Raw genomic sequence first — 26938 nt, 5'->3', positions numbered from 1 at the left:
GTCTCCCGAAAAGGGTGAAGTCTCGTATGTGGGGGTTTGCTTCAAGAAGACCAGACATAATTGCCATCGACCGCTTACCCGAAGGAGTTGCCATCGAACGCTTTCTCACTAATGAGAAAACTACCGTCTAATTCAGGCAAGGCCTGCCAGGGGAAATGAACTTGAATGTAATGAATTTTTTATTCCCCGCTAATTTCCATCTGCTAACCAAACCACTCAGAGTGGGAAGGTGGAGGGAAGATGACAGTGGTTTGTTCGAAAACGAAGGGATTGGTGCTGGCGAAAGCAGCCTAGCTGACATAGTAATCAGCTGGGAGTGTAGATTGACGTATTAAGTCACACATTTGGAAGACCCATCCCGTTGGGGGCCGGGGAGGCCGACCATAGAGTTTTCAGGGGAAAAAAAAAAAAAAAATGGATTGCAGAAACAGAGCTTCAGATGAGAACCTAGGGGTTCAGAATCTATTTGTGAACTCCTTTCTCACGACTTTAAAGGATGTTGTGACGAGAACATGCAGGAACTGTCGCTGATTCCTGATGGAATTTTCAGGAATCGTGTTACGTGACCAGGAGCCAAAGGAACTGTGTCATAGTTACCTGTAGAGAGTCGGAAACCCCTAGACACCAGGCATCCCTCTTGTCATAAGAGTAAGGCTCTTGATGACGATAGGCGCTCGCGAACACTTCACGGGACGAGAGTTCGAAAACTCTCTGTCATGAGAGTAAAACTCTTGTGCACGTGCGAACACTCCGCGCAACGAGAGTTCTAAAAACTCTGTTATAAGAGTTGTTCGCTCACTTCAACTGATTGCGCGCCTAGTTGTTCGTGTGCTCCAAGTTGGTTGCGCACAAAAGGTTGGTCGTGTGCGCCAAATCGGTCGTGTGCGCCAACTTGGCCGTGCACGCCAACTTGGCCGTGCACGCCAATTTGGTCGTGCGTGCCACATCGGTCGTGCGTGCCACATCGGTCGTGCGTGCCACATCGGTCATGCCTGGCACATTGGTCGTGCGCGCCAAATCGGTCTTGCGCGCCAAATTGGTCGTGAGCGCATAAGGTTGGTCGAAGGTTCATGATAGCCTGTGTTGTGTGAGCGCTAACGGTCAACACAACGCGAGTCCGCAAATTGTCATATAAGTATGACTGTGGTCACGAGAGCCCAAAGGTTTAGCGTGAACTGCATTGAGAGAACCCGAAGGGTCAGTGCAAATGAGAAACGGAAGTTTCTCTGTCACGAGACCCCGAAGGATCAGTGTGACTAAGGGTACGAGAGACCAAAGGCCTAACTAATGTTGCGAGACCTCGAAGGGTCAGCGTAACGAGAAACAGAAGTTTCCCTGTAACAAAACACCGAAGTGTCAGTGACTAAAGTTATGAGAGCCCAAGGGTTCAGCGTAACTAATGTTACGAGACCCCGAAGGGTCAGCGTAACGAGAAACCGAAGTTTCCCTGTCACAAAACACCGAAGTGTCAAAGTGACTAAAGTTACAAGAGACCAAGGGTTCTGCGTAACTAATGTTACAAGACCCCGAAGGGTCAGTGTAACGAGGAACCGAGGTTCCTATCATGGGACCCCGAAAGGTCAGCGTGATGGATGGTACAAGTTCCTGAAGGCTCAACGTTACCATCGTTAAGAGAGCCCGAAGGTCCAGCGTAACTGAAACCCGAAGGTTTCGAGCGGAGTCCCGAAGGACTCCTATTGTCATGAGAACCCGCAGGATCAACATGGCGAGAGCCTGAAGCCTCACGATCATGCCGGCCCAAAGGGTTATTGTTATGAGACCCTGAAGGGTCAAGGAGAACCAGCAGGTTCAAAGATAACACCTCCTCAAGGGAGGTTTGTTCTCCCGAAGGAGAACGTCGCTTAAGATAAAGCTCTCGCTTCGCCCCTGAAGGAGAACCATAAGCGTAATGGGGGACCGCTGATGCCCAGAGCGAGAACGGGAGACTCGTTCCCCCGAAGGGATAACCTGCTTCGGAGAAAGCTCTGCAACCGCCAATGGTGGAACAGCAAACTCCTACAAGTTATCCTGAACGAGAGGGAAGTTCTCCCGAAGGAGATCGCCTAAGACAAGCTTTCTCCCAGCTCTATGTGAATAAAGTGTAGGTGTAAAATATCTCGCGAACAAGGGAGAAGTCCTCCCGAAGGAGGACATCGCCTAAGACAAGCTTTCTTCCAGCTCTATGGGAAAAAAGTGTAGGCTTAATAATATCTCTCGCGAACGAGAGAGAAGTCGTCCCGAAGAAGGACATCACCTAAGACAAGCTTTCACCCAACTCTATTGGAAAAAAGCATAGGCGTAACAATCTCTCTCACGCAAACGAGAGAAGTCCTCTCGAAGGAGGACATTGCCTAAGGCAAGTTTTCTCCCAGCTCTATGGGAAAAAAGCATAGGCGTAATAATATCTATCTCACGAACGAGAGAGAAGTCCTCCCGAAGGAGGACATCGCCTAAGGCAAGCTTTCTCCAAGCTCTATGGGAAAAAAAGAGTAGGCGTAAATATCTCTCTCTCTCGCGAGAGGGAGAGAGAGAGAGAAGTTCCCCTCGAAGGAGGAACAAGTTGAAGGTTTACAGCGATTGTTACCTCGTAACGTGGGCAGCTCTCGAGCTACCACATGGAGCGCAGGATAACTGTCTTGTGTTCTACGTCGCTGCTACCTGTGGAAAAGAAAGTTGTGATCATTTCATACTCCGCTGCTGCACAACATACACTATTCGGGGAATAAGTCCCTTCCTTGTAAGATAATTCGTCGAAAGGGAGCTGAACTGTTATACACTTTAACTCAGTAATGAAACAAATACACGTCAGTGTTGAGAACCTGCGCAGAGTAGGGTGGCAATGACAACTCCCTTACGGCGGAGGCAGTCGGATGCGTTGTCAACTATAATTAAAGTTACAAGTATCTAACAACATAAACTTATAATTCCATTCACAGTATACGTATATACATGCATATATATGTAAGATAAATGAAAACACACAAGGAAAAAAAATGACAGAAAAACAATCAAGGCAAGTCTTAGCGGGAGAGAAAGGCAGCATGTCCGTTCTCTACCGAGCCATAAAGTAAAGTGGTTACTCAGCCGAGAGTGAGTGAGCAGGGTAGCCAGTCTACCCATGCCCCACCTGCTAACTAGCAGCTGGGGTAGTTATCCCTCACTAAAATTATTATGGCTCGTCTTTCAGCTACTCCGAAAGTATACCCTATAAATAGTGGAGGGTTTGTATCTACGTCTGAACAAATAAAATATTTCAAGATCAGTAACAACATTAAAATAAATATTTCCTATATAAACTATCAAAAATTTAACAAAACAAGAGGAAGAGAAATAAGATAGAATAGTATGCCCGAGTATACCCTCAAGCAAGAACTCTAACCCAAGACAGTGGAAGGCCATGGTACAGATGGTAGGGCACTACCCAAGACTAGAGAACAATGGTTTGATTTTGGAGTGTCCTCCTAGAAGAGTTGCTTACCATAGCTAAAGTGTCTCTTCTACCCTTACCAAGAGGAAAGTGGCCACTGAACTATTACAGTTCAGTAGTTAACTCCTTGAGAGAAAAAGAATTGTTTGGCAATCTTTGTGTTGTCAGGTGTATGAGGACAGAGGAGAATATGTAAAGAATAGGCCAGACTATTCTGTGTATGTGTAGGCGAAAGGAAAATGAACCATAACCGGAGAGAATGATCCAATATACAGTAGTACTGTCTGGCCAGTCAAAGGACCCATAACTCTCTAGCCGTTGTATTTCAACGGATCTGATGCCTTTGTTTCCTGCTCTTTTTGTTGGACTCCTTTCCCGTTCGCAGGTTAGGTTTTCTCCAGAGTGGTTTTCTTTAGCGCTGATGACGTCGCACTCCCTCTTTCTGCGATGGCAGCCGGTGGAGAGAGTGCAAAGTCGGAAGCATGTTCCTACTCCTCCGATGTCACACTCCATTGTTCAGCTAATGCAGCCAGCATAGGAGTGCAAAGTAAGGAGGAGTTATATGTTTCTGTGTGTCTCAGAGGACACCTTTTCTGTTCGCGCTTTAGGTTTTCTTCAAATCTGACTACATCGTACTCCCTCGTTCTGCAATGGCAGCTGGCAAGGGGGAGTGAAAATTCCGAAGCATGTTCCTGTTCCTGTGGAGGTTGCTACTCCTGCCCTGTCACCGTCTTTGTAGCCTGTGACTACGGAAGTTCCTGATCATCATGTTGACGACGGCGCTCACCCACATACTGAGCTTGCTCAGCCGACAGAGGAAGGGCAAAATCCGGAGCTTGTTCTTGCTACTCTTGATGGACGCCTTTCCCCTATGCGGGTTCGGTCCTCCCCAGAGTAGTCTTTGTTACACGGGATTAAGAGAGGGTTATGGACTTGTCCTTGCCTCTCCCTAATCCACATAAATAAAATGTTACTCGCCCCCTGCGAGTTTGACGCTTCCAACATCCACCAGCCTTTTCGCCCAGCTGACTTGTCTCGCCTACCAAATTTGTCTTGGGGAGCAACCTCACCCAGTTCTGCTGCAGATCGTGATTACTCGTCAGTTTGCGATCATCGGTCAGCTCCCAATGTCCTGTCAGCTCACGATCTCCCATCAGCTCTTGATTGCCCGTCAGCTCGCTTCCAGATCCCTGTAGTTCCAGCAACTGCTTCCAATGCCTGATGATTCTATTTCTCGGGATCGCTCTTCTATTCTCGCTCACACTACAGGACTAACAACGAGAGAGCGCAGCTCAGCTCGTGACTGGTCACCAACTTGCGACCGAGTTTCCAACTTGTATGCGGGCCTTCTTGTGGTTACTCCTAGAATAGTGACCACTATTCAATGTCATAACACTGCCCAGCTCGCAACTTTCCCTTCCAAGGTAAAGTTGCCTTACGCCTTTGACGAACTGCAATCTTCCCGCTTGTTGGTAATATTGTCGACTACCAGCAACGAGTCTGGGAGGCCTTTACTCTTGGGAAGGTTATTCCTGTCTTTGTTCAACAGGGAACTTCTGGGGCCAGGATCGCAGGACACTACTGGCTACGACCCTCACTACAAACAAATGCATTGCTCTTCTCAGTGAGAGACTCCTTCTGTTATCATCTTCCACAAAAGCCCTTAAGCGCTATTGCTTCAATGATTGCTTTTCGAGTCTCCTGATCTAGATGACACACGCTAGACTCTTTTGTCTTGGTTTTCATAAAGGCCTTGGAGCATGTGATGCTCTTCTTAAATCTCCAATGCTGTACAGAAATCCCTTGATTGTGGTCAGGAAATTCGTATGATTGGCCGTGATTTTAGTGCTGCCTTTAACCTTGTTAATCATTAAACCCTTGTTTTCAAACTCGAACAGTTGGGAGTGGGTGGGTCCTTTCTTAGCGTCATTATTGAATTTTTAACTAATAGATCGCAAAACTTGTTGATGGGCACCGTAGGGAGTATTGGAATGTGATATCTTGTGTTCCTCAAGGTAATGTTCTTGGTCCATTACTTTTTGTATTATGTACACTTGACATGTGGTTTGGCCTAGAAAACAAGCTTATTGCATATGCAGATGATGCTACTCTCTTTACATCAATTCCCTCCCCTGAATGTAGTTCTGGGGTTGCTGAATCCCTTAATAGAGATCTAGGTGAAATTAGTGCATGGTGCAAATTATGGGGTATGAAGTTGAATCCTAACAAAACTCTAAGTATGATTGTAAGTAGGTCAAGGACAGTGGCTCATCAACATCCAGATCTCAGCATTGATGATGTTTCTTTAACTTTGTATGACACTTGAAATTTTAGGCATGATTCTCGACAGCAAATTTACTTTTCAGACACAGACGTAAAGTATTTCTCAAAAGTAAATTTGCTGTCGAGAATTATTCTTCTTCTAATTTGTCTACATCTTTTCCCACCTCTATGTGGGGTCTATGTTTCTGGTCAGCTTTCTCCATCTACCTCTATTGAAGTGGGAAAAGGTGTAAACAAAGAAGAAGAAGAAGAAGAATTCTCGACAGCAAATTTACTTTTGAGAAACACTTTAGGTCTGTGTCTTCTTCAATTGCACAAAAAGTTGACTTATTGAGAGTCTTTCAATAAGCCAACTTTTTGTGCAATTGAAGAAGACACAGACCTAAAGTGTTTCTCAAAAGTAAATTTGCTGTCAAGAATTCTTCTTCTTCTTCTTCTTTGTCTACATCTTTTCCCACCTCAACAGAGGTAGATGGAGAAAGCTGACCAGAAACATCAACCCCACATAGAGGTGGGAAAAGATGTAGACAAAGAAGAAGAAGAAGAAGAATTCTCGACAGCAAATTTACTTTTGAGACACACTTTAGGTCGTGTCTTCTTCAATTGCACAAAAAGTTGACTTATTGAGAAAATCTTTCAAAATTTTTGGTGATCAATCTATTCTGAAGATGCGTTTTAATTCTTTTATTCTACCGTATTTTGAGTATTGTTCTCCTGTCTGGTCTTCAGGGGCTGCTGCTCATCTTAATTTGTTGGTCAGAAACTTGGTCTATTAGATTTCTTATTCTTGATCTAGATATTAATCTTTGGCACCGTCGTTCATTTAGTCCATTATGCATGTTGCATAAGATTTTTTATAATTCTGACCATCCTTTACATTCAGATCTTCCTGGACAGTTCCATCCTGTTCATAATACTTGGCAGGCAGTTAATTCTAATAGCCAGGCCTTCTCCATCATGAGGTTCAATACTACACAGTATTCTAGAAGTTTTATTCCAGCTGTGACTAAGTTGTGGAATGATCTTCCTAATTGGGTAGTTGAATCAGTAGAACTTCAAAAGTTCAAACTTGCAGCAAATTTTTTTTATGTTGAACAGTTTAACAAGTGTTTTTATAGTTTGTATAAAAAGTATGTTTTAATGTTAATATTTTTAAAATTTTTTATTTCAATTGTTTTCTGGGTCGACCTGTGACGGCCGGTGAAAAGTCCTTCTTTGTACTTTTTCTGATATAAATCTTCCAAATATACCAGAGAAAATTAAAAGCATGGAATGCAGAGGTTACAACCCTCGCGCGAGCACCTTGTTGGTGTCGTATATCTAACAAGGGCGTTTGTAAAACACTATTCACAGGCTGTCTTCCATTTAGATAATCCCTTCATCAAATGTTTTATTTTAATTGTTTATTACTTAAAACTTTTTTCCTTATTTTCTTTCCTCATTGGGCAATTTTACCTGTTGGAGCTTTTGGGCTAATAGCATCTTTCTTTTCTAATTAGGGTTGTAACTTAGCTAGTAATGATGATAATAATAAGAGCTAGCTCTACCTCATCAATGCTAACACTCGTGTCCATGGTAGCGCACAGGTGTTCGCTATTTCTATTTGTGTTCGATGGTGGCAACTCACAGAATTTCTTTTTTAGGGTTTCTTCAGGTCGCACTACTTTGATAGTGCTTACCATGTCATGCAGTTGAGAGAGTTAAGTTCACACTCTTTTTGCTGTCTAACCCAGCACTCTCCAATGGTAGTAGAGCTACAGCACTCTTGTCGGCCTTGGTGCTTAATATCTCACTCGACACTCAGGACTTGTTGTTTTCAGATAAGTATAGCATGATTCGGTTCTCCATGCATACATCTTTTTAGAACGTCTTCATATGAACTTCGGCTGTTGACACGAAAACAAGAGGTCAGGGTGACGTTCAAAGGGCCTGCGCATACGGATGGTCAAGTTTCTTCGTCAGCTCATCGGTTCTCATCAGTGTTCACAAACGTTTGACTCTCATCAGGCTACTACTACTACTACTACTACTAGTGGACTGACATGCCGTAGACATTAGTGATGAGTCGCCTCCTCTGCTCCCTGTCTAACTTTGGTTTGGTATATGGTTGCCTTAAAAGTCAACTTCTTCCTATTGGCATGTCAAGATCTACGTTAGTCGTGCATGTGCTCTCGCCATACGCAGCTGAACCTCACCAGGAAGGTAGAACGGGTCTACACAGCGATTGCAGCAATAGAGATCTTACAATCACATGCTACTGCGGTCTTCCCCTGTGATTCGGAACGAGATTCTTGAAACATGATCCTTAGGTATTATTTTCTCTCTCTTCTCACGAGTTAGAGAACTTGTCGGGTCTCTTACACTGTTTCGGGTTCCGATTCCTTGTGATCTCCTCATTGCCCTCGTGTCTGCATAGGACGACACGCTCGTAAGACATAACTCTTCGGGGTTATTCTTTTCATCCCCATTTTTTCTAGAGGATTGAATCTGCTAATGCTTATATTTTCGAACTATAGCAACATAGATTCGAGGGATCCCCTCTTTACACCTTATCATTCCCTATTGGCCTAGGCTTCCTGGGGACTTGTGTAAACAGCTTTGACCCTCCATCTCGGGTTCCTCCTTTAGGTCGGCTAATTACGGCCAACCTAGAACTTGACCATTGTATTGTTTGTCAGCTTGCTGACAACGATATTCTCCCTCAACCTGAGACAGCTCAGCCAGTGGAGGGAATGCAAAGTCCAAAGCGTCGGCCTTATCCTTAGGGATAACACCCTTCTTGTCCGCGAGTTACGTTTACCTCTAAGGGACTGCGATACCTCTCCTACAAGTTAGGAATACTCATTGCTTCTTCACCCATGCCTTGTCTAACCACTGGTACTCCTTTGGTCCCTGTAGCAAATCCTAATGCTGGATTGCTCATTGTCTCTCGCAACTATCTGTGGGAATATTTAGGAACAACGTTCATGCGACTCCGCTTGTAAACAAGTGATCTGAGTTGAAAGAAGTGTTTTTCTGCAACACATAGCCTCCGGGCTCTGGATAGAGTCCGAAAGGTACCAGCACAAATCTCCTAGAGATGAGGGTAGCCATCCTAGGACTACAGCAGTTTCATGTGTTCATGCTGGGGTGCTGGGTGGTGTTGATGAGCGGTAACACCACGGTACTGGCTTACGTAAACAAACAAGGTGGTACCTTTTCGCAGCACGTTTGCTATCTAGCGGTGCAGATGCCTGGATGGGCAAAAGACAACTCCGTATCCCTATCAGCTCTCTACATTCCCGGTAAAGGAATGTACTTGCGGACAATCTGAGCAGAGCAACTCGGACAGTGCGTTCCGAGTAGTCTTTGAATCAACTCATATCCAACAAAGTCCTAACCTTGGTTATTAAGCTTCTCAGGTTAAATTTATCTAGATTGACCATGATTAGAGTTAACAATCAGATCTGTGTATCTGAGAATACTGTCGCTTCCGGTCAGACAAGATCTTTCCTTGCCGGAGAAGCTCGTTCCTCACTGGCTCCTCTGTCTTAGATTGCTTCTGTGGTGTTTGAAGATTCACTGGTCAGCTTCCAGTGATTTCCTATCACAGTGATTGTCCCATCTAGTGGGACAGGAACCTTGGGACAATCTTGCCTGTTGGTTGAACAAGGAAACTTACCAGGGGAGTTTCACTCTACTCTCCAGCTCCTGACATGTAACTATCCTCAAATGAGTCAGAGACGGGGTGGGTTGACACGCCTAAATTACTTGGTCGTGTGAGGGGTGTATTCAGAAGAAGCATTTACTCATCAATATCCTGGAAGACTAAAAGCCTTACTAGCAAGCACTGCAAACAATCCGCCGACCAATCCTGTTCCGTTTGGTACCTACCGAGTGTTTATCTTGTTTTGTTAGCTCTTGTCGAGGTCCCGAGAGATCTCCCTTGGTCCTCCCCTTTTCCAGGAAAAATGGGGCATTCTCTGTAATTGTGTTGTAATAAGGATTCTTCTTGGGTTGGGACATCTCTAGCGTTGAGCACGGTTTTCCTCGGGTCTTGTATCTCTGATCTAAGCTCTTATCAGTTGCTGCTGTCAAGAATACCACTCAGCCTTGAGTATGGTCTTTCAATGAAAGGGGATAGACCTTTTCTCTTTGTGGGAGCTGTCTATGCTTGTGAGGAGTTTTGAACAGTCATGTGCACCCCAGGACCTCAGGCCTTGGCGTGGGACGTGACCCATGTTCTTGAGGCTCTTATGCGTGCCCGTCCAAGCCTTTGAGAAGTCCACCAGTTAGGGTTTTGACTTTTAAGACTGCCTTTGCTGCCTTAAATTGGTGAATACTTCACGTGCGTTGCACAGTCTGCGTTAGTCTTCCATGCTGAGGAATCTTGCTGTTGCCCAGGTGTTGAAGGCTGGGGTGTGTATGCACCAGACCACCTTCATAGCCTTTATTTCATAGGAGTATATCCAATAGTCCCTTAATGCCTTTGTGCTTGGTGTTGTGGTGGTTTCTCAGATAATTTTATGTGAAGCCCAGTTCCTGTGAAGGACAGTAAGCATCTTGTCTGTGGTGAAGCATAGATGTAAGTCTGGAATGGAGGTAGAATGACTGGCTGTTCTGCATTCTTTCTGCCCCTCTTGAGGCCAAAGCAGTCAAAGCATTGCTGGATCTGACTTGATGCTGGTAAACCACACTTCTGAGCTCCCTTTAGATTCTAGAGTAGTATCTTTCCCATTTTCCTTAGATGAGGGGAAGAATGGTGGAATTTATACCAACCCATTGGTCTTCATTTTACAGGTGTATTATTCCAGACTGATATCCCCCTCTCGGGAAGGGATCCCTCCTTTGACCATGCGCCAATATTCTTGGCCAGGCAAGGCCCTATCATCCTATTTATCCTCAATGTAGCTAGAGAGGAGGTTGCTGGAGTCATCTCCTTTGTCCTCATACGGGACCAAAGAGATGGACATTTCTGGGGAAGAAAAAGAATCAACCAGTTTGGTTTAAGGGAACTTCTGAACCACCACTTGGTGATTCTCCCATATTAAAGGATGAAAGGTTTGTATACATGTAGGAACAAATTACATATTGTAAGTAATTTGTATTTTTCCCAGCTATACAAACGTGAGTATTAACCAACCCTTCCAGTCCTGACCCGAAAGATGGGGCAGAGCCCTCTTGCCCTCTCTCACTACCTGTTGTTAACCACCCTTAATTTCAAGTGCCCTTCCAGCTCCCCCTGAAAATACATCCTTATTTGAAGAAATGTGGTTTGTATAGATAGGAAAAATAAAAATGCATTTAGGATTTGTTGTACTGTATTGTCTCACAGTTTTTATAAACTGTACATTACCTTTAAATGATCAAGTCACTTACTCTATTTCAACTGCCATAATTTATTTTAGCAAGTTGGTGGGGACGACGAGGATGACGATGAAGGGGAAATGGCTGAAGAAGATGAAGATCAGTTGTTTGGTGTCACAACCATCATAAATCTCACTTCACGTAAGGTATGTAGGATGTGATACAATATTTTAAATTGAAATGTTGCTGCCTTTTGCATGTTATTATAAGTATCCTATGATCAGTCATACATTTGCCAACACTAATCTTTTTACCACTATTTCTGTGTTCATTATCTACACATTTCTCACCATGTAACTTATTCTTATACCGAATAAATAATTTGTTTGTAGTTTGCATTAAATCCCTTAAAAGTGTGTGTCCAGTTTTTATTTTTACTTCTTGAACACACTTCTTTATGAATTAATAATTTAATTTGTATTATGATCTTCCAAATGTACTGTACTTGAATGCTCTCCAGCCTGGAATTTAAAGTCACAAAGTCTTCTCTTATATCTTTGTAACTACAGTGTATCATGTGCACAGACACACTGAATGATTATCCCAGTCTCAGTTCCATGCCATATGTCCCAAATTATTATTATTATTATTAATTGCTAAGCTAAAACCCTAGTTGGAAAAGCAGAATGCTATAAGTCCAGGGGCTCCAAAAGGGAAAATAGCCCAGTTAGGAAAGGAAACAAGGAAAAAATAAATATTTTAAGAATAATATTAAAATAAACTATAAAAACTTTAACAAAACAAGAGGAATAGAAATTAGATAGAATAGTGTGCACGAGTGTACCCTCAAGCAAGAGAACTCTAACCCAAGATAGTGGAAGACCATGGTACAAAGGCTATGACACTACCCAAGACTAGAGAACAATGGTTTGATTTTGGTGTGTCCTTTTAGAAGAGCTGCTTACCATAGCTAAAGTCTCTTCTAACCTTACCAAGAAGAAAATAGCCACTGAACAATTACAGTGCAGTAGTTAACCCCTTTGGTGAAGAAGAATTGTTTGGTAATCTGTGTTGTCAAATGTATGAGGACACAGGAGAATCTGTAAAGAATATGCCAGACTATTTGGTGTATGTGTAGGCAGAGGGAAAATGAACCGTAACCAGAGAGAATGATCCAATGTAGTACTGTCTGGCCAGTCAGAGGACCCCATAACTCTCTAGTAGCCGTCATGGATGTGTCAGTAGCCACCTCCAATGCTTGAATGGGGCTGGCCAGGACGATGGAGCGGCTATCTCCATCACGGATGAAGCCACTGGGACGGAGGTAGCCGTCATGGGTCTGACCCCTCTTGGGGAATCCGTGGGGTGTGAGTACCCTGGTATACCAGCAGTTGACCACGAAGCCTGAATGGAGCTGTCGTGGTACCGGGTATGGATGCCATGCTGCCGGGTTGAGCCAGCGGCTACCTCCGCTGGAAGGATGAAGCTCCTGCGGAGATCCATGGAGCCGCGGGCTTCCCCGTGCTGGCTGGTTGGTTCCTTCGTTCAGGGTGGGCCATCGAAGAACCGGAGGCCGGGACAAGGCTGCCAGTCCGAAGGGGCGACTCTCTCTGCTGGGCGGGAGAAGTCGGAACCTTCGTGGGCTTATGCTTGTCGACCGAGACCTGGCTGTCGAAGTCTTGGAGGCTGGGACACGGCTGCCAGACCGAAGGGGCGACTCTCCGCTTGGCGGAAGGAGTCGGAACCCTCGCGGACTTATGCCGGTCTGCCAGAACCTGCTGTAGGGTCGCCGGGGTTCACATCGAAGGACAGGCATCGCTGTCGGAACGGGGGCCTCCGTCCTGGGTCCAACAACTCTTCCGGAGGTTCTCGTATCTGCGGGCCTGCCCGTTGAGAAAAGCCGAGGGCTGCGCTCGTGACAAGCTAGGTGGCCTTTGGAGGTCACGACTCGGCTGCCAGACCAAAGGGGCGACTCTCTGCTGGGCGGATGGAGCCGGAACCTTCGCGGACTTACGCCTGTCGACTGGAACTTGCCATAATGAGTCCCTCCGTTGGGTGCCGCTGCTGCTAGAGGAGAATCTATCCGGGGAGCTTGTCCTCGGACGCCAACTTGAAGGGCCCGGCGCCGCAGCTAGCTCCGGCAGCCTGTCGAGGTGAACCACCACCCACTCACTGCTCTTGGGGGATATTGAGCGCCGACTCTCGTGGCGCGACCTCGAGGGGGAGCGAGAACGCAACAACTTCTTGCGGGACTTCTCCCTTCGTCTCCTGAGCTTCCTCAGCGCCTCGTCTTGGGGGGGAACCCACGCAATGGGGTCCGACGGCGGAGAAGGCTCCTTCTCGGCGACGTCCTCAGCTGCAGAAGTGACTGAAAAACACGCCAAAGAGGCTGGAGAAGAATTAGGGAAATTTTTCCCCCACATGGGGTCATCAGAGGAGACGTGGCCTGCTTGCACCAGGACTCCGTCTCCCATACACACTCCCGCCCCTCACTCGTCTGTAACAACACCACAACCCTACTATCCTGAAGATCAGACTCTTGGTGAAGGGCTGCGGGCCTCTTCCCCACAACGGACTTACCTCGTCCCTGTGACGAGCCGAGAGAGGATGTGAACTCAAAGGCAGATTGGAAACGACTGAGTTATATATTAAGGAACACTCTTCTTTATATACAAAAACTCAAGGCAACAGGACATAACATGTTCGAGAGACAGACACTGTTCAGAGCAAAACAGCAGACATGAATTTTCATGTTCGTTTGAGTGCGAGGGAAGAGCGAAGATACAAGCATATTATTTACTAAAGGAATTATGTACAATTGTGTGACACACGGTTGGTACATCCCCTACTCTGGGTAGGGGAGGGAGGTAGGGAAGCTCTGTCAGACGAGACGCCCGGCAGAGCAAGGGAGGAAGGGACGCTAGACTTCTTAGGCGACCTCTCCGTCGCCTACTTCTTCTTGGTGGTATACCGCACCCACTCAGACTCCTGGGGAAGAGCAATGGGCCTCTTCCCCACAACTGACTTACCTCGTCCCCTACTCTGGGTAGGGGAAGGTGGCTGAGAAGCTCCATTTGACGAGGCATCGGGAGAAGTAAACGGCGAGGAGAGGCTCGTCTTCCTATGTGACCTCTTGGACGCCGCCTTCTTCTTGGTGCCGAAGCGCACCCACTGCACCTCGTTCCAGGACTCGTACTCCGGACTCGTGGCTGTAGGAGAACATAAGCTGCCCCTACACGACGAACACAGAGGATAAGGGTAGGAAAGGGTATAGAATGAACACAATGGGTCCATGTAGGGACCGCTTAATACACAAAAAGGGGGTCGGGGACACAAAGGGTCGCACTGGGTAAGGAGAGAGCGTCGCGATGTTATCGCGACGCGACCAGAGAACTTTCTGGAGATCGAGACCTGAGCAAGCATGCTCTCTGACCTGGGATTAGCCTCAGAGCGTGTATCACTCCACCTGAGGTTACCCCTCATAGAAAACGGGACTAGGGTAAACTACACAAAACTCTGGTCGGTTGGGAGGAGATCCCAGATACTCCTAAGAAAGTAGTTCGAGGTAAGTTCTGTAAGGAAAAATACAAATTACTTAAAATTTGTGATATCTCAACGGGTGGCTGTATACACTGTATCCAGTTTGATCCATTGCTGCACAGTAGTGTATGTCTTATATCCAATTCGGTCCATTGCTGTACAGTAGTGTATGTCTTACATACAATTGAATTTTTCCTCTGCAGTATTAATGTTTAATTATTATGTATCAGTAGTTCTAGCAGCCTATTTCCACTTCATCTATGCCTACATGGCTATAATGTACTGTATGTTCCTACATGTACACAAACCCACATCCTTTAAAACAGTATGATTTCTGCATAGCTGGAACTTTGCTTTTAAAAAGTAATAGTGAGGTGTCGGTAATTGTTGGCAGGGAAACCCTTCCCCCTTGCCAGCATGTTGAGTAGTTAGAGTTGTACGGACACTCACCAGCTAACAAAGTTTGGCTGTTTATTAAGAGTTTCTTTTTTCCTTTCAAGTTTGATTGTCAGTGCATATGTCTGATTCACGAGCAGGTATGTGGTCTTGCCATGATAAACCTGTTCATAATTATGGCTGGTTTATGAGCCAGCAGGAAGTGAATCCCCATTCTGTGTGCCTGTTCTGCAGTGAGCATGATGGGGGCAGGTAGTGGCCACCTTCACAGTGGTCCCAGTACGGCAGGAGCAGGAAGACGGCCAACATGGATTCATCGGCTTTTGGGGGGTATTCTCCCAGGTTGAGGAAGTGTTGTGATTCTTGCTTCCCTCCCTCCAGTGTTTGAGCTGCACCTTCTTTGGCTTCTTCTAGAGGTGAATCCTCTGGAGGAAACAAAAGAAAGAAGGTTACTCCGACTGGCTTCTCTAGGCAAGATACAGGTGAGGTGGCTTGATTACCTTCCCCCCAGCAAATGAGATATCGCCAACCTCCTCTAAGTGATCCGCCTTGTAACTGCTGATGACGACACTTCCAGGGACCGGACCTTGATATCTTAGCAACCCTCCTTAAATATTGAGGGTGTTACATCCACAAAGAAACTGCTTCAGGCCTTAGCTGTCACTAAGAGTCCTATGACTTCTGCTGGAGCTTCCTTGTCGGCAGAACGAGCTCTTCTTGCCGAAGGGGTAGTTGATCTTCGAAATTTCCCCTCTAGTATCATTGCTGCCTGTGAGAAAATACTTGGCAATGACTTCTAGCAAGGAGGGAAAACTACCTTGTCGTCCTCCTCTTAGCCTTGTACCTTCAACCTTGTCTTTGCTGCTTAGCCCTTGGATGCCACCTAACCTCTAGAGATGATGAAGAGCATGTGCCCCAGGTCTGACTAGGTTTCTCTTAAATCCTTTTCAAATATATGTGGTAGGGGTGGTGCTGAAACTCTTCGAGCTGTCAGTTTTCCTGCTCCCATTGCAGGTAATAGTCGAGCTCTTCCTTCATCGGACAGAGAGACATCAAGAACGACTCAACGCAGAGGATAAGAGAGCTCTTACAACGGAGATCTTTGACGCCAGACCCAGAAAAACTTAAGCATAAGAGCACCTCTACATGCATGGTCAACAACTGGTAGTTCTTCATGCACACAATCGTTCCCACTTTTACAGTGACCTTCGCGAGCATTATCACCAGAAGAGTTTTCCAGGCTCATGATCGTCCCTATCTGCTCAACCCTGTGCCCTAACATGCGTACGATCACCAGCAGAGGATTATCCTCGCACACTATTGGGTCCGTGTGCATGTTACTGAGAACTTTCCCTCATATGATCCTGAACGCTTCCACGCGCATGATCACCAGCTAAGAGTTACTCATGTGCATAATGTTCATGTGCGTTATCCCCCTGGCATAGCTCTTTACGTGCATGATCTCCTTTGCATGTCCACTCGCTAGTTTTTTGTGCTAAGTTGCTGAGTGATTGGTCCCCATGCACAACATCCTCAAAGGTTGCCTCACCTGTAAGAATTCATCGCATGCCTTTACACCTTTGGCTAGCTCGAGATCATGTTCTCCAGTTCACTAAGTTTTCGTATTCTGTCTGCATACTCACATGCTTGTTCTCCCAGTATTGTAGGTAGTAGCTTGGCCAGGGCACTAGCCACCCATTGAGATACTACCACTACAGAGTTATGGGGTCCTTTGACTGGCCTGACAGTACTACATTGGATCCTTCTCTCTGGTTAGGGCCCATTTTCCCTTTGCCTACGCATACACCGAATAGTCTGGCCTATTCTTTACAGATTCTCCAAAATCAAAATATTGTTCTTTAGTCTTGGGTAGTACCATGGTTTTCCACTATCTTGGATTAGAGTTCTGCTTGAGTGGACACTCAGGCACATATTTCTATATTATTTCTCTTCATCTTGTTTTGTTGAAGTTTTTATAGTTTATATAGGAAATATTTATTTTAATACTGTTGCTGTTCTTTGTTCTTGAAATATTCTATTTGTTCCTACACTAAATACAAACCCTCATTCTTTACTATAGGAGATATTCTAGCGCGAGCTGGAAAATATGGCAGAAAACCTTAACAAGGTCGTTAACGACCGGGCCGGTAGTTATCCCCCTGTTGGGGGTGGGGGCCTGTCAGCTGGTAGCTACTGAGTACCTTCAATCGCATTCTAGCCGTCGCAGTGGTAACACCGCTGCTCCCGCTTTTGTTTGACTGGCAGACTAGCCTTTCTTTAAGTGGGTTTTTTTCATTAACTTTTTCTTTTACTCTTTAAATAGATGTGATGTCCTCTAATAAGAGAAAGTGTGCCGGTATTCCCCCGAAATCATGTGGCACATTTATGTCACCACCGGAGGTGGATCCTCATTCCCTATGCCCTTCATGCAGAGGTCATAGGTGTGCTGAAGACTCCCCCAGCCAAGTATGTAAGGAATGGTTGCCTACGCAGTGGGATAAGTTCATGAAGAGGAAGAAGAAGAAATCCAAGAAGGATTTGTTACCTCCAGGTTCGCCGTTGAAAGGTAAGGCGTCTTGGGCCTCTTCTTCGACCTCTCGATCTCTTCCTTCAGACTCTTCCTTGCCTCCATCCTCCAGGGTTAAGTCAAGGAAGAGCGACACCATTGACTTACACCCATTCCCCCGGGGCAGGCGAATCAAGTTGCCCCTCCAAGTGGGATAGTTTCTTCTGTCATCAGAAACAATTCTATTACCGCTTCTATTCCAGATGATGTGTGAGTGGTATGGCCTGCCCTTGGACTTCCTGGTTCTCTTTCGGTGGAGGTGTGGAACCAGTTCCTCGCAGGCACAGTTTTACCTCAGGTCCTTTCTGTTTTGGTACTCTCGGGAGTTCCGGACATCGCCGACATCCCGTCAGCTCAATCGGCTTGCATTACTACGAAACAACGTCGCAAGCGTGATCATCGAGATGCCGCCTCCTCCTCCTCCTCCTCCTCCTCCTCCTCCTCCTCCTCCTCCTCCTCCTCCTCCTCCTCCTCCTCCTCCTTAGAGGATAGGAAGAGACGTCATCGTTCTCGTTCTTCCTCGCCTTCCATCTCTTCACGAAATGTTCTGCCGAGAAGCGATAAGCGCTTTCGTCACAAACAAAAGAGGAATACTTCCTCGCGTTATCGCTCTGCTTCACGATCGTCTTCCTCTTGCGGGAATCATCTAGGCGCTATAAGAAGAAGAGCTCTATGAGACGTTCGCACTCTTCTTCACAAGAGAGTTCTCTCAAGCGCAATAAACGCTCCCGTTGGGGCGAGGTTAAATCTGATCGCGCCCAGAGCGCAACCAAGGAAAGAGAACACTGAACGCGATTCCTCTCCTTCACATTTTATCGCGAGGAGCTCAGTTCGCGCTGGGAGAGTGAGAGAGAACACTTCTTCTTGCCGTCGCTTAGTATCATGAGAGAGAGAGCGCTCCCGTACGTCAAACTTCCGAGCGCGCAAGTCTCCGGACATATCCACGCGAAGTCATTCACCGTGCCCTCGCGTTTCAGACAGAACAGCTCCCATTCCCGTACTTTCTAATGAGTTATGTAATATGGGCTTCGCGAGAACTTCGGAAGAAGACGCAGGGGTTCAGCCCTTATCCTCTTCGGCTGAGAACAGAGGAGAAAGGCCAGGCCGCCGATCAACGCATTGTCTTATTGAGACAGTACCGTTAATTCGGTCGCCTTCGCCTAAACCTTCAACTTCCAGGCAAGATCTTGCGCGCGGTGCCATCAACCAGCGCTCAGCCTTCCTCTGGATTGTCGGCAATGGAGTATGTTACCTCGCCGTTACCTTCAGACATTTGGGCTTCGACCGCCCTCCCTCATGGGGAATTAACACAACCTGAAGATTCCTCGGAGGAACAACCATCAAAAGATTTAGAATCCGCCTATCTGAGGGCTCTAAGAACTATGTGTAATGTCTCGGGTCTCGGAGATTTACACCTGTCACCTCGCCATACCGACGCTCCAGCTTTAGACAGGCTATGTCGTCCTCCACCAAACCCTAAGACCAGAATCGAACTTCCCTGGTCTATTCACACCGCAGGCCGTCTGAGGAAGGTCTCGCAGGCGGTCTCAGGGGAAACGAGTTCCTTGAAGTCTCAAGGATCCCATAAACTGCTGCAGTTTCCTTTTTCGAGGCAAAGGCGCTTTTAGAGACGCCAACCCTTCGCCTCTGACACTAGATCCCCTCACAGCAAGGCTTACACCTGGCTGCTCTGCAGAGAGCCTCTCTTCCCTTCCAGTCTCCTTCACCGCCGCAGAAGCCTCGACATTGGAAGCAGCGTCAATGTCTCTTCTAGAGGCACTATCCTGGTTTGACACATGGTCTGGTACAGTGGGCTACCTTGCAAGTCATGAGGACCTTTCAAACCAAAGTTCCATGCAGTCCCTGCAGGAAATCCTGGCTGCTGGGGCCAAGACAATGGACTTTTTAACTGCTGCGGCTGCAACGATGTGGGGCAACTGGATTCTTAAAATGAGGGAATCAGTAGTCTCCAGACTGCATAGGAGCATCGGTAAATCTGAGAAATCTGATTTGAGGAACTCTGATCTTCTACAACCTCTCCTCTTCTCTAGACAAGCAGTCTCCTCTACCTTAAAGACTTGGAGGAAGGAGACGCAGGACACCGCAATGCAAAAGGCTGCTTCCTTTCGTCCAGTGCAACAGCAGCCAACTCCACAACCCAAGGCAACAATCGCAACACCACTGCCAGCCAAGAACCTCAGCCGCCCCTCTTTTACACCCAAATCTATGGGCAGAGGAAAGTCCGATCCTCCTAAGGCTAAAGGCAGAGGGAGGAACCCTAGACAGAAATAGGGTCACAACTCCCCCCTCACAGTGCGAAAGGGGGTGCCTGCAGGGGAGTTGGAGTAGGTGGAAAGCTATGGGGGCCATGCAATGGACCATAAGGGTGCTTCGTTGGGGATACCGCATTCCCTTCATAGACTCTTCTCCTCCTCTAATTCCTCCCCCGATCTTGTCCTCCCAGTTCCCTCGGGATCCCGGGAAACAGCAAGCCCTGGGTCGGGAGATACAGAGCATGCTTCTAAAAGACGCCATTCAAGAGTTCTCCGACGCTTCCCTGGGGGTTTTCAGTCGCCTCTTTCTGGTAGAGAAAGCCTCGGGAGGTTGGAGACCTGTGATAGATCTTTCGACTCTGAACCAGTTCGTGAAGCAGACTCCATTCAAAATGGAGATAGCGGCCTCCATGACCCAAGCGGTACATCCAGGAGACTTCATGGCATCTGTAGACTTAAGAGATGCATATTTCCAAGTGCCATTCCATCGCACATCTCGGAAATTCCTACGCTTACTGGCTCAGGGTCGAATCTTCGAGTTCAAAGTCCTGTGCTTCGGCCTCTCGACCGCCCCACAGGTCTTTACGAAGATCTTCGAACTCGTATCTTCGTGGGCGCACAAACATGGAATTCGTCTGCTAAAATATCTGGACGATTGGCTACTCCTGGCCTTGACCAAGGAGCTAGCTCTGGATCATCTGAGAAGACTTCAGAATCTTTGCAAGGATCTGGCGATCCTTGTAAATGCAGAGAAGGTTTGCTTATCTCTGACCCAAGTCTTAAACTATTTGGGTATGTCCATCAACACCCAGGCAAGGAGAGTGTTTCCGTCGGAAGACAGGCTTCGGAGACTGGATCAGTCCATCGCCCATCTCTTGTCTCCGCTACGACCTTCAGCCAAGTCGTGGCAGTGTCTTCTGGGCCATCTTGCCTCTCTGGAAAAACTGGTTCCAGGCGGGAGATCGAGAATGAGCAGTCTCCAATGACATCTGAAGACCCATTGGTCAGATTCCCCATTCTTGGCAGTGGAGGTTCCAAGTCTGGTGCTACAAGATCTTCATTGGTGGTCGACCAGAGAGAACACCCAAAAGGGCATTCCCCTCCAAAACCCGAGTCCGAAGTTAAAACTTTTCGGACGTGTCGCTATGGGGATGGGGTTCCCACCTAGGCCCCAAATTAGCATCAGGAGTTTGGTCTCTGATAGAGAAGACTCTCTATATAAACCACCTGGAATTATTAGCTGCTTGGAAAGGCCTAAAATTCTTTATTGAAGATCTACACGGACGAGAGGTGGTTCTGGTGAGCGACAACTCCACAGCCGTCTCGTACATCAACAAGCAAGGGGGTACTCTGGCAAGAGACCTCTGTCTGTTAGCAGTCCAGATCTGCCAGTGGGCAGCAAGCTACAACATTTCTCTTTCAGCCAGGTTTATTCCGGGCCGGAGAAACATCGTGGCGGATCAGCTGAGCAGGCATCACCAAGTGCTGAGTGGAGAATGGTCTTTGGATCCTCGAGTAGCGAAGACAGTGATAGCTTTGTGGGGTTTACCCACAATAGATCTGTTCGCCACCTCTCTGAATGCAAAACTTCCCCGCTACGGGTCTCCAGTTCCAGACCATCAGGCAGAGATCCAGGACGCCCTCCAACACTCCTGGGACAACCTGGATGCTTATGCCTTCCCTCCCTTTTGCTTGCTCAGAAGGGTGATCAACAAACTCAGGATCTCACGGAACTGCAAACTAACACTAATAGCTCCGGCTTGGCCAAGCAGAGAGTGGTACGCAGATCTTCTTTCCCTGCTGGTTCAAGTGCCAAGGTTCCTGCCTCCAGAATCCCGTCTTTTGAAGCAGCCACACAGTGGTATCCCCACGGGAGAATCCACTTTCTGAAACTTTATGCCTGGAGGCTCTCCAGTCTCTCTTCAGAAGCAGAGGCTTTTTAGGAAAGGTGGCTGAACACATGTCCAGGCACCTGCGCCAATCTTCCACAAACCTCTACCAAGCAAAATGGAGAGTGTTTGCAGCTTGGTGTAGAGGGCGAGACGTGTCTCCACTCGATCCCTCTCTTCCTTTAGTGGCAGACTTCCTAGTTTACCTCAGGGAGGAGAAACTCCTTTCAGTCTCGGCAATGAAGGGCTATTGTTCAGCCCTAAGCCTCATCTGCAGACTGAGAGGAGTTGACCTTTCCACCTCAGAAGATATCACCTTGTTGATTCGAGGTTTTGAGAGATCTTGCCCTCCAGTGGAGATTAGACCACCACCTTGGGACGTGTCCCTGGTCTTACGTTCCTTAGAGAGACCTCCATATGAGCCCTTAAATAGGGCCTCTGATTTCTTCCTTACCCTTAAGACCGTCCTCCTAGTAGCTCTGGCCTCGGCTAAAAGGGTTTGTGAACTTCACGGTCTATCCTACGAAGTCACCCATACTAGAGGATGGGGGGAAGTCTCTCTCAACTTCGTGCCAAGCTTTGTGGCCAAAACCCTGAATCCTACATCTGCCGATGAGAGGTTTAGAGAATTTCAATTTTCCAGTCTCATTAAGGTAACACAGGATACTGACCAATTGCCCGGTCAGGGCGCTAAGGAAATACCTGAATTGCACCAGACCTTTCAGACCAACAAGGTTAAGAAGAGAATCCCTCGCAACACCATCTCTTTCTGGCTCAAGAAAGTTATTGCGAGAGCTATTCGCAGAGACCCTGAGGCAGCTCAACCCAAAGCCCATCAAGTTAGGGGAGTGGCTGCCTCGTTGGTGTTTAAGAAGAATTTCTCAGTCTCCCAAGTCTTAAGAGCTGGAGTCTGGAAGCGCCAATCTACATTCACCTCTCACTATTTATCAGATGTGACACATAGGTCTCTAAACACCTTTTCTATAGGACCTATTGTGGCGGGTCAGCAGGTGCTGTAACTACCTTTGTGCCCTTTCAGGGGACAGTAGCCATTGATCAAGGATTCTGAGTTACACTAGGTTTTAGAAGAACATCCATCTATCTTCTGCTACTTTCTTCCTCCCATCTGGGTATCCTAGTCTGTGACCAGTTTCGGCTGGACTCATCAATGGAAATAAAATATGAAACTCATCTGACTCCTATCACAGGGTATAAGTTATACTGGTAGTCACGAAGGTTCCCCTTTTGAGGGTCAGTGGAACCCTTTGTATGAAAGGGTCCTGGTATTGCTCCTGACCCTCTTCATGCTGAAACTTTGGTTTCTACGTATTTACAAGCCTTCAGTCATGTTGGTTTTTGGGGATCTACAAGGAAAGTTGATGGTAGATTGTTCATTAATAGAATCTAGTCTGAGGACTATCTTCTCTAGGAATAGAGAACCCTTCATCCACCCTGACCTCAAGACTAAGTCTCCTATAGTAAAGAATGAGGGTTTGTATTTAGTGTAGGAACAAATGACAAACTTGTAACAGATATTGTATTTTTCCTAACATACAAACCCGAATTCTTTACTCAAATCTTTCCTCCGTCACTGCCCCCTAATATAGTCCTAGCTAGAATCCAATTGAAGGTACTCAGTAGCTACCGGCCGGCAGTCCCCCACCCCCAACAGGGGGATAACTACTGGCCCGGTCGTTAACGACCTTGTTAAGGTTTTCTACCGTAGTTTCCAGCTCGCGCTAGAATATCTCCTATAGTAAAGAATTCGGGTTTGTATGTTAGGAAAAATACAAACTCTGTTACAAGTTTGTAATTTTTCCTCATTTCCTTTCCTCCTTTGGCTATTTTCCCTGTTGGAGCCCCTGGCTTTTCCAACTAGGGTTGTAGCTTAGCAAGTTATAATAATAATAATTAGATCTTCATGCTTTTGTTCTACAGGTGAATTGTCCTCGCGCAATTGCACTATGTGGCAGTGTTCATACTGGTCTGTGGGGTATGTTACAAGCAAGCGAGAGATTCAAGGCTCTGGTTTAGGTTTTCCTTTTGCCTCTCATCACTAGGAATCGTCAGCCAGAAGTCGGCGATACCCAAATGTTCCAGCTAGTAGATGCTCTTCTCCTCAGTTCTCCATGTCTGTGATGAGGGATGAAGCACATTCTTGTTCAGATGTTAGGTCGAGTAGGTCATCCTACGTTGAGGATTCTTTGGATCACTCCAGGGACTCATCATTTTTGATGGACAATTAGCCCAAAGACACATCTGTCTGCAGATCTTCCAGGCATTCTTCTGTTAGCCCTTCAGAGGTACAGGCCTCTGCCCTGTCACCTAAGGTGCACGTAAGTACAGATGGCACCTCCAGGGCTACAAAAGAGGCAAGCTCACTTGCTGTTGATTCAACTTCAGAGTCACAGGTTTAATCTTGGACTCGAAAGAAGACAAGCAAAGCTACAGGACCTCCCTTTGGAACAAGTCAAAACCTCTCTGCTCTCAGAGGCAGATCAACATACATCTGAGTGGTGTCTCTTACAGTATTAGAGAGTTAAACAATCTTGGGGAGGCAATCAAAACACTGGTTGAGGGCGGGATAAATTCTATTGATCATTCTCCCCTCAAGGTTCAAGGCCCGTCCATGAATTTCTCTAGTTTGAGCTTGCTTGAGGAGCTCTAGATAATTTTGATTCACAGATCTCCGGTCCGTGGAACTCGCTATGCTCAAGTTGTGTGAGCAAGATCTTGCGTTTAGTGCTTTCCCCTCTAAGGAAATTCTGAGATCTCTAAAATGCCTGCTGATCAATGCTGCCATTATGACCATAGCACTAAGATCATAAGTGTCAGAGTTTGCTTCTATGGAAGCCACCTCCTTAATGAGTCTCCAGGTAACCTAGTTGAACCACTGCTCATGGCCTACTTTACCATTTCTCAGGCAAAGAAAAAGAAGAAATTTACTGACATTGTTCAATCAGGAGTGAAATGGGTCACATTCTTAGCTATCATTCAGCCAACCAGTGGGCTAATTGGGTTCTTAAATGGAAAGACGCTGTGATTGTGAATTTGTCTAGGCATATCTGACAATGATCGTCCCTAGCACATTAAAACACTTCTGCTTCTTTGTCTACATCTTTTCCCACTTATATGTGAGGTCGATGTTTCTGGTCAGCTTTCTCCATCTACCTCGGTCCCACACCTCATCTCCTGGACAGTACAGTATTGCAAAACCAAGTTTTCATCCCGTCTTGTGAGGTAGACAACATGAAAGAGAGCTGGAGGAAAACAAATGAAGACTTTTGTCAGGCAGTCACTTTTAAGGGTAATATCACATATAAGACTACTTCAAGAATGTCAGTGACAACTCCTCTGAAGTCTGCTTTAAGAAGTAACTAGCGACATCGAGGACCATGGTTTCTCCTTCACCTCCCTATACCTTTCATAGAGGCACTGACCTTAGGACTGACCGCTCCCTCCTGCTGCTGCCATGAGGAGGCATTACCTGTCAATTTGTTGGACAAGGTGGCAACATCACAGCTAAAAGTTGGATGTTAGGGGTTCTTTGGAACGGATACCACCTTCCGTTCATTGGCTCCCCTCACTCGGTCTCAGAAGATGTTCTCATGATGTCTCCCGACTTCTGACAAAGCCCTCTCCCTTGTGGGAGAAGTGAAAAAATTGTTGGAGAAGGACACCTTGTAGTTTGTATTGGATATATCTCAAGGTTTTTACAGTCATCTGTTCCTAGTGGGAAAGTTGACTGAAGGCTTGAGATAGTTCATCAATCTCGCCCTAGAATGAGTTTGAGTTGTAAACTTCCTGCCAGATGGAGACGGAGAACACCATGTGATTCGCCATCAATAAGAACGACTTCATACTTTTGGTGGATTAGAAAGATGCGTACATTGAAATCCTAATTCATCGGTCCTACATGAAATACTGTACCTCTACTTCATCCTTGAGGGGAAGGTATACCAGTTCAAAGTTCTGTGCATTTGACTGGCTACCGCACCCCAAGTATTCATTCCCTTGTTAACTCTTGTCTTAGGCTCATGGCAACGGCATTCACCTACTGTGATACCTGGACGACTGACTGATTATGGCTTCTTGGGGTAGCCGCTTCAACACTGACAAAATCCTCACCTTTTATTATTATTTTTATTATTATTATTATTGCTAGCCAAGCAACAACCTTAGTTGGAAAAGCAAGATGCTATAAGCCCAAGGGCTCCAACAAGGAAAAATAGCCCATGAGGAAAGGAAATAAGGAAATAAATAAATGATGAAAAAAATTAACAATAAATCATTCTAAAAACAGTAACATCAAAACAGATATGTCATATATAACCTATAAAAAGACTTATGTCAACCTGCTCAACATAAAAACATTTGCTGCAACTTTGAACTTTTGAAGTTCTACTGATTCCACCTCCCAATTAGGAAGATCATTCCACAACTTGATCACAGCTGAAATAAAACTTCTAGAATACTGTTTAGCATTGAGCCTCATGATGGAGAAGGCTTGACTATTAGAATTAACTGCCTGTCTAGTATTACTAATTGGATGGAAGTGTCCAGGAAGATCTGAATGTAAAGGATGGTCAGAATTATGAAAAATCTTATGCAACATGCATAATGAACTAATTGAACGATGGTGCCAAAGATCAGGAATAAGAAATTTAATAGACCGAAAGTTTATGTCCAACAAATTAAGATGAGAATCACCAGCTCAAGACCAAACAGGAGAACAATACTCGAAACAAGGTAGAATAAGAGAATTAAAATGCTTCTTCAGAATAGATTGATCATGGAAAATCTTGAAGGACTTCCTCAATAAGCCAATTTTTTGTGCAATTGAAGAAGATACAGACCTAATGTGTTTCTCAAAAGGGAATTTGCTGTCAAGAATCACACCTAAAATTTTTAAAGAATTATACAAAGCTAAAGAAACATCATCAATACTGATATCAGCATGCTGAGGAGCCTTTGTCCTTGAGCTACTTACAATCATACTTTGAGTTTTGTTAGGATTCAACTTCATACCCCATAATTTGCACCATGCACTAATTTTAACTAGATCTCTATTAAGGGATTCAGCAACCCCAGATCTACATTCAGGAGATGGAATTGATGCAAAGATAGTAGCATCATCTGCATATGCAACAAGCTTGTTTTCTAGGCCAAATCACATGTCATGTGTCTATAATATAAAAAGTAATTGGCCAAGAACACTACCCTGTGGAACACCAGATATCACATTCCTAAACTCACTATGGTGCCCATCAACAACTCT

General features: G+C 46.0%; 1 protein-coding gene across 1 annotated transcript in view; it reads left to right on the top strand.

Annotated features, from left to right (window-relative positions):
* Positions 1 to 26938, top strand: part of LOC137620691 (protein BCCIP homolog) — a 79267-nt gene that overhangs the window by 28967 nt on the left and 23362 nt on the right. The window contains exon 3 of the mRNA XM_068351038.1: positions 11098 to 11202. Within this exon, the coding sequence (XP_068207139.1) occupies positions 11098 to 11202 (105 nt within the window). The remainder of the gene's footprint in view (positions 1 to 11097; positions 11203 to 26938) is intronic.

Source organism: Palaemon carinicauda, chromosome 27, assembly GCF_036898095.1.
Source record: "Palaemon carinicauda isolate YSFRI2023 chromosome 27, ASM3689809v2, whole genome shotgun sequence".
Taxonomy (NCBI): Eukaryota; Metazoa; Arthropoda; class Malacostraca; order Decapoda; family Palaemonidae; genus Palaemon; species Palaemon carinicauda.
Note: the sequence above shows the minus strand (reverse complement) of the source record. Positions and strands in the feature narration are given on the sequence as shown.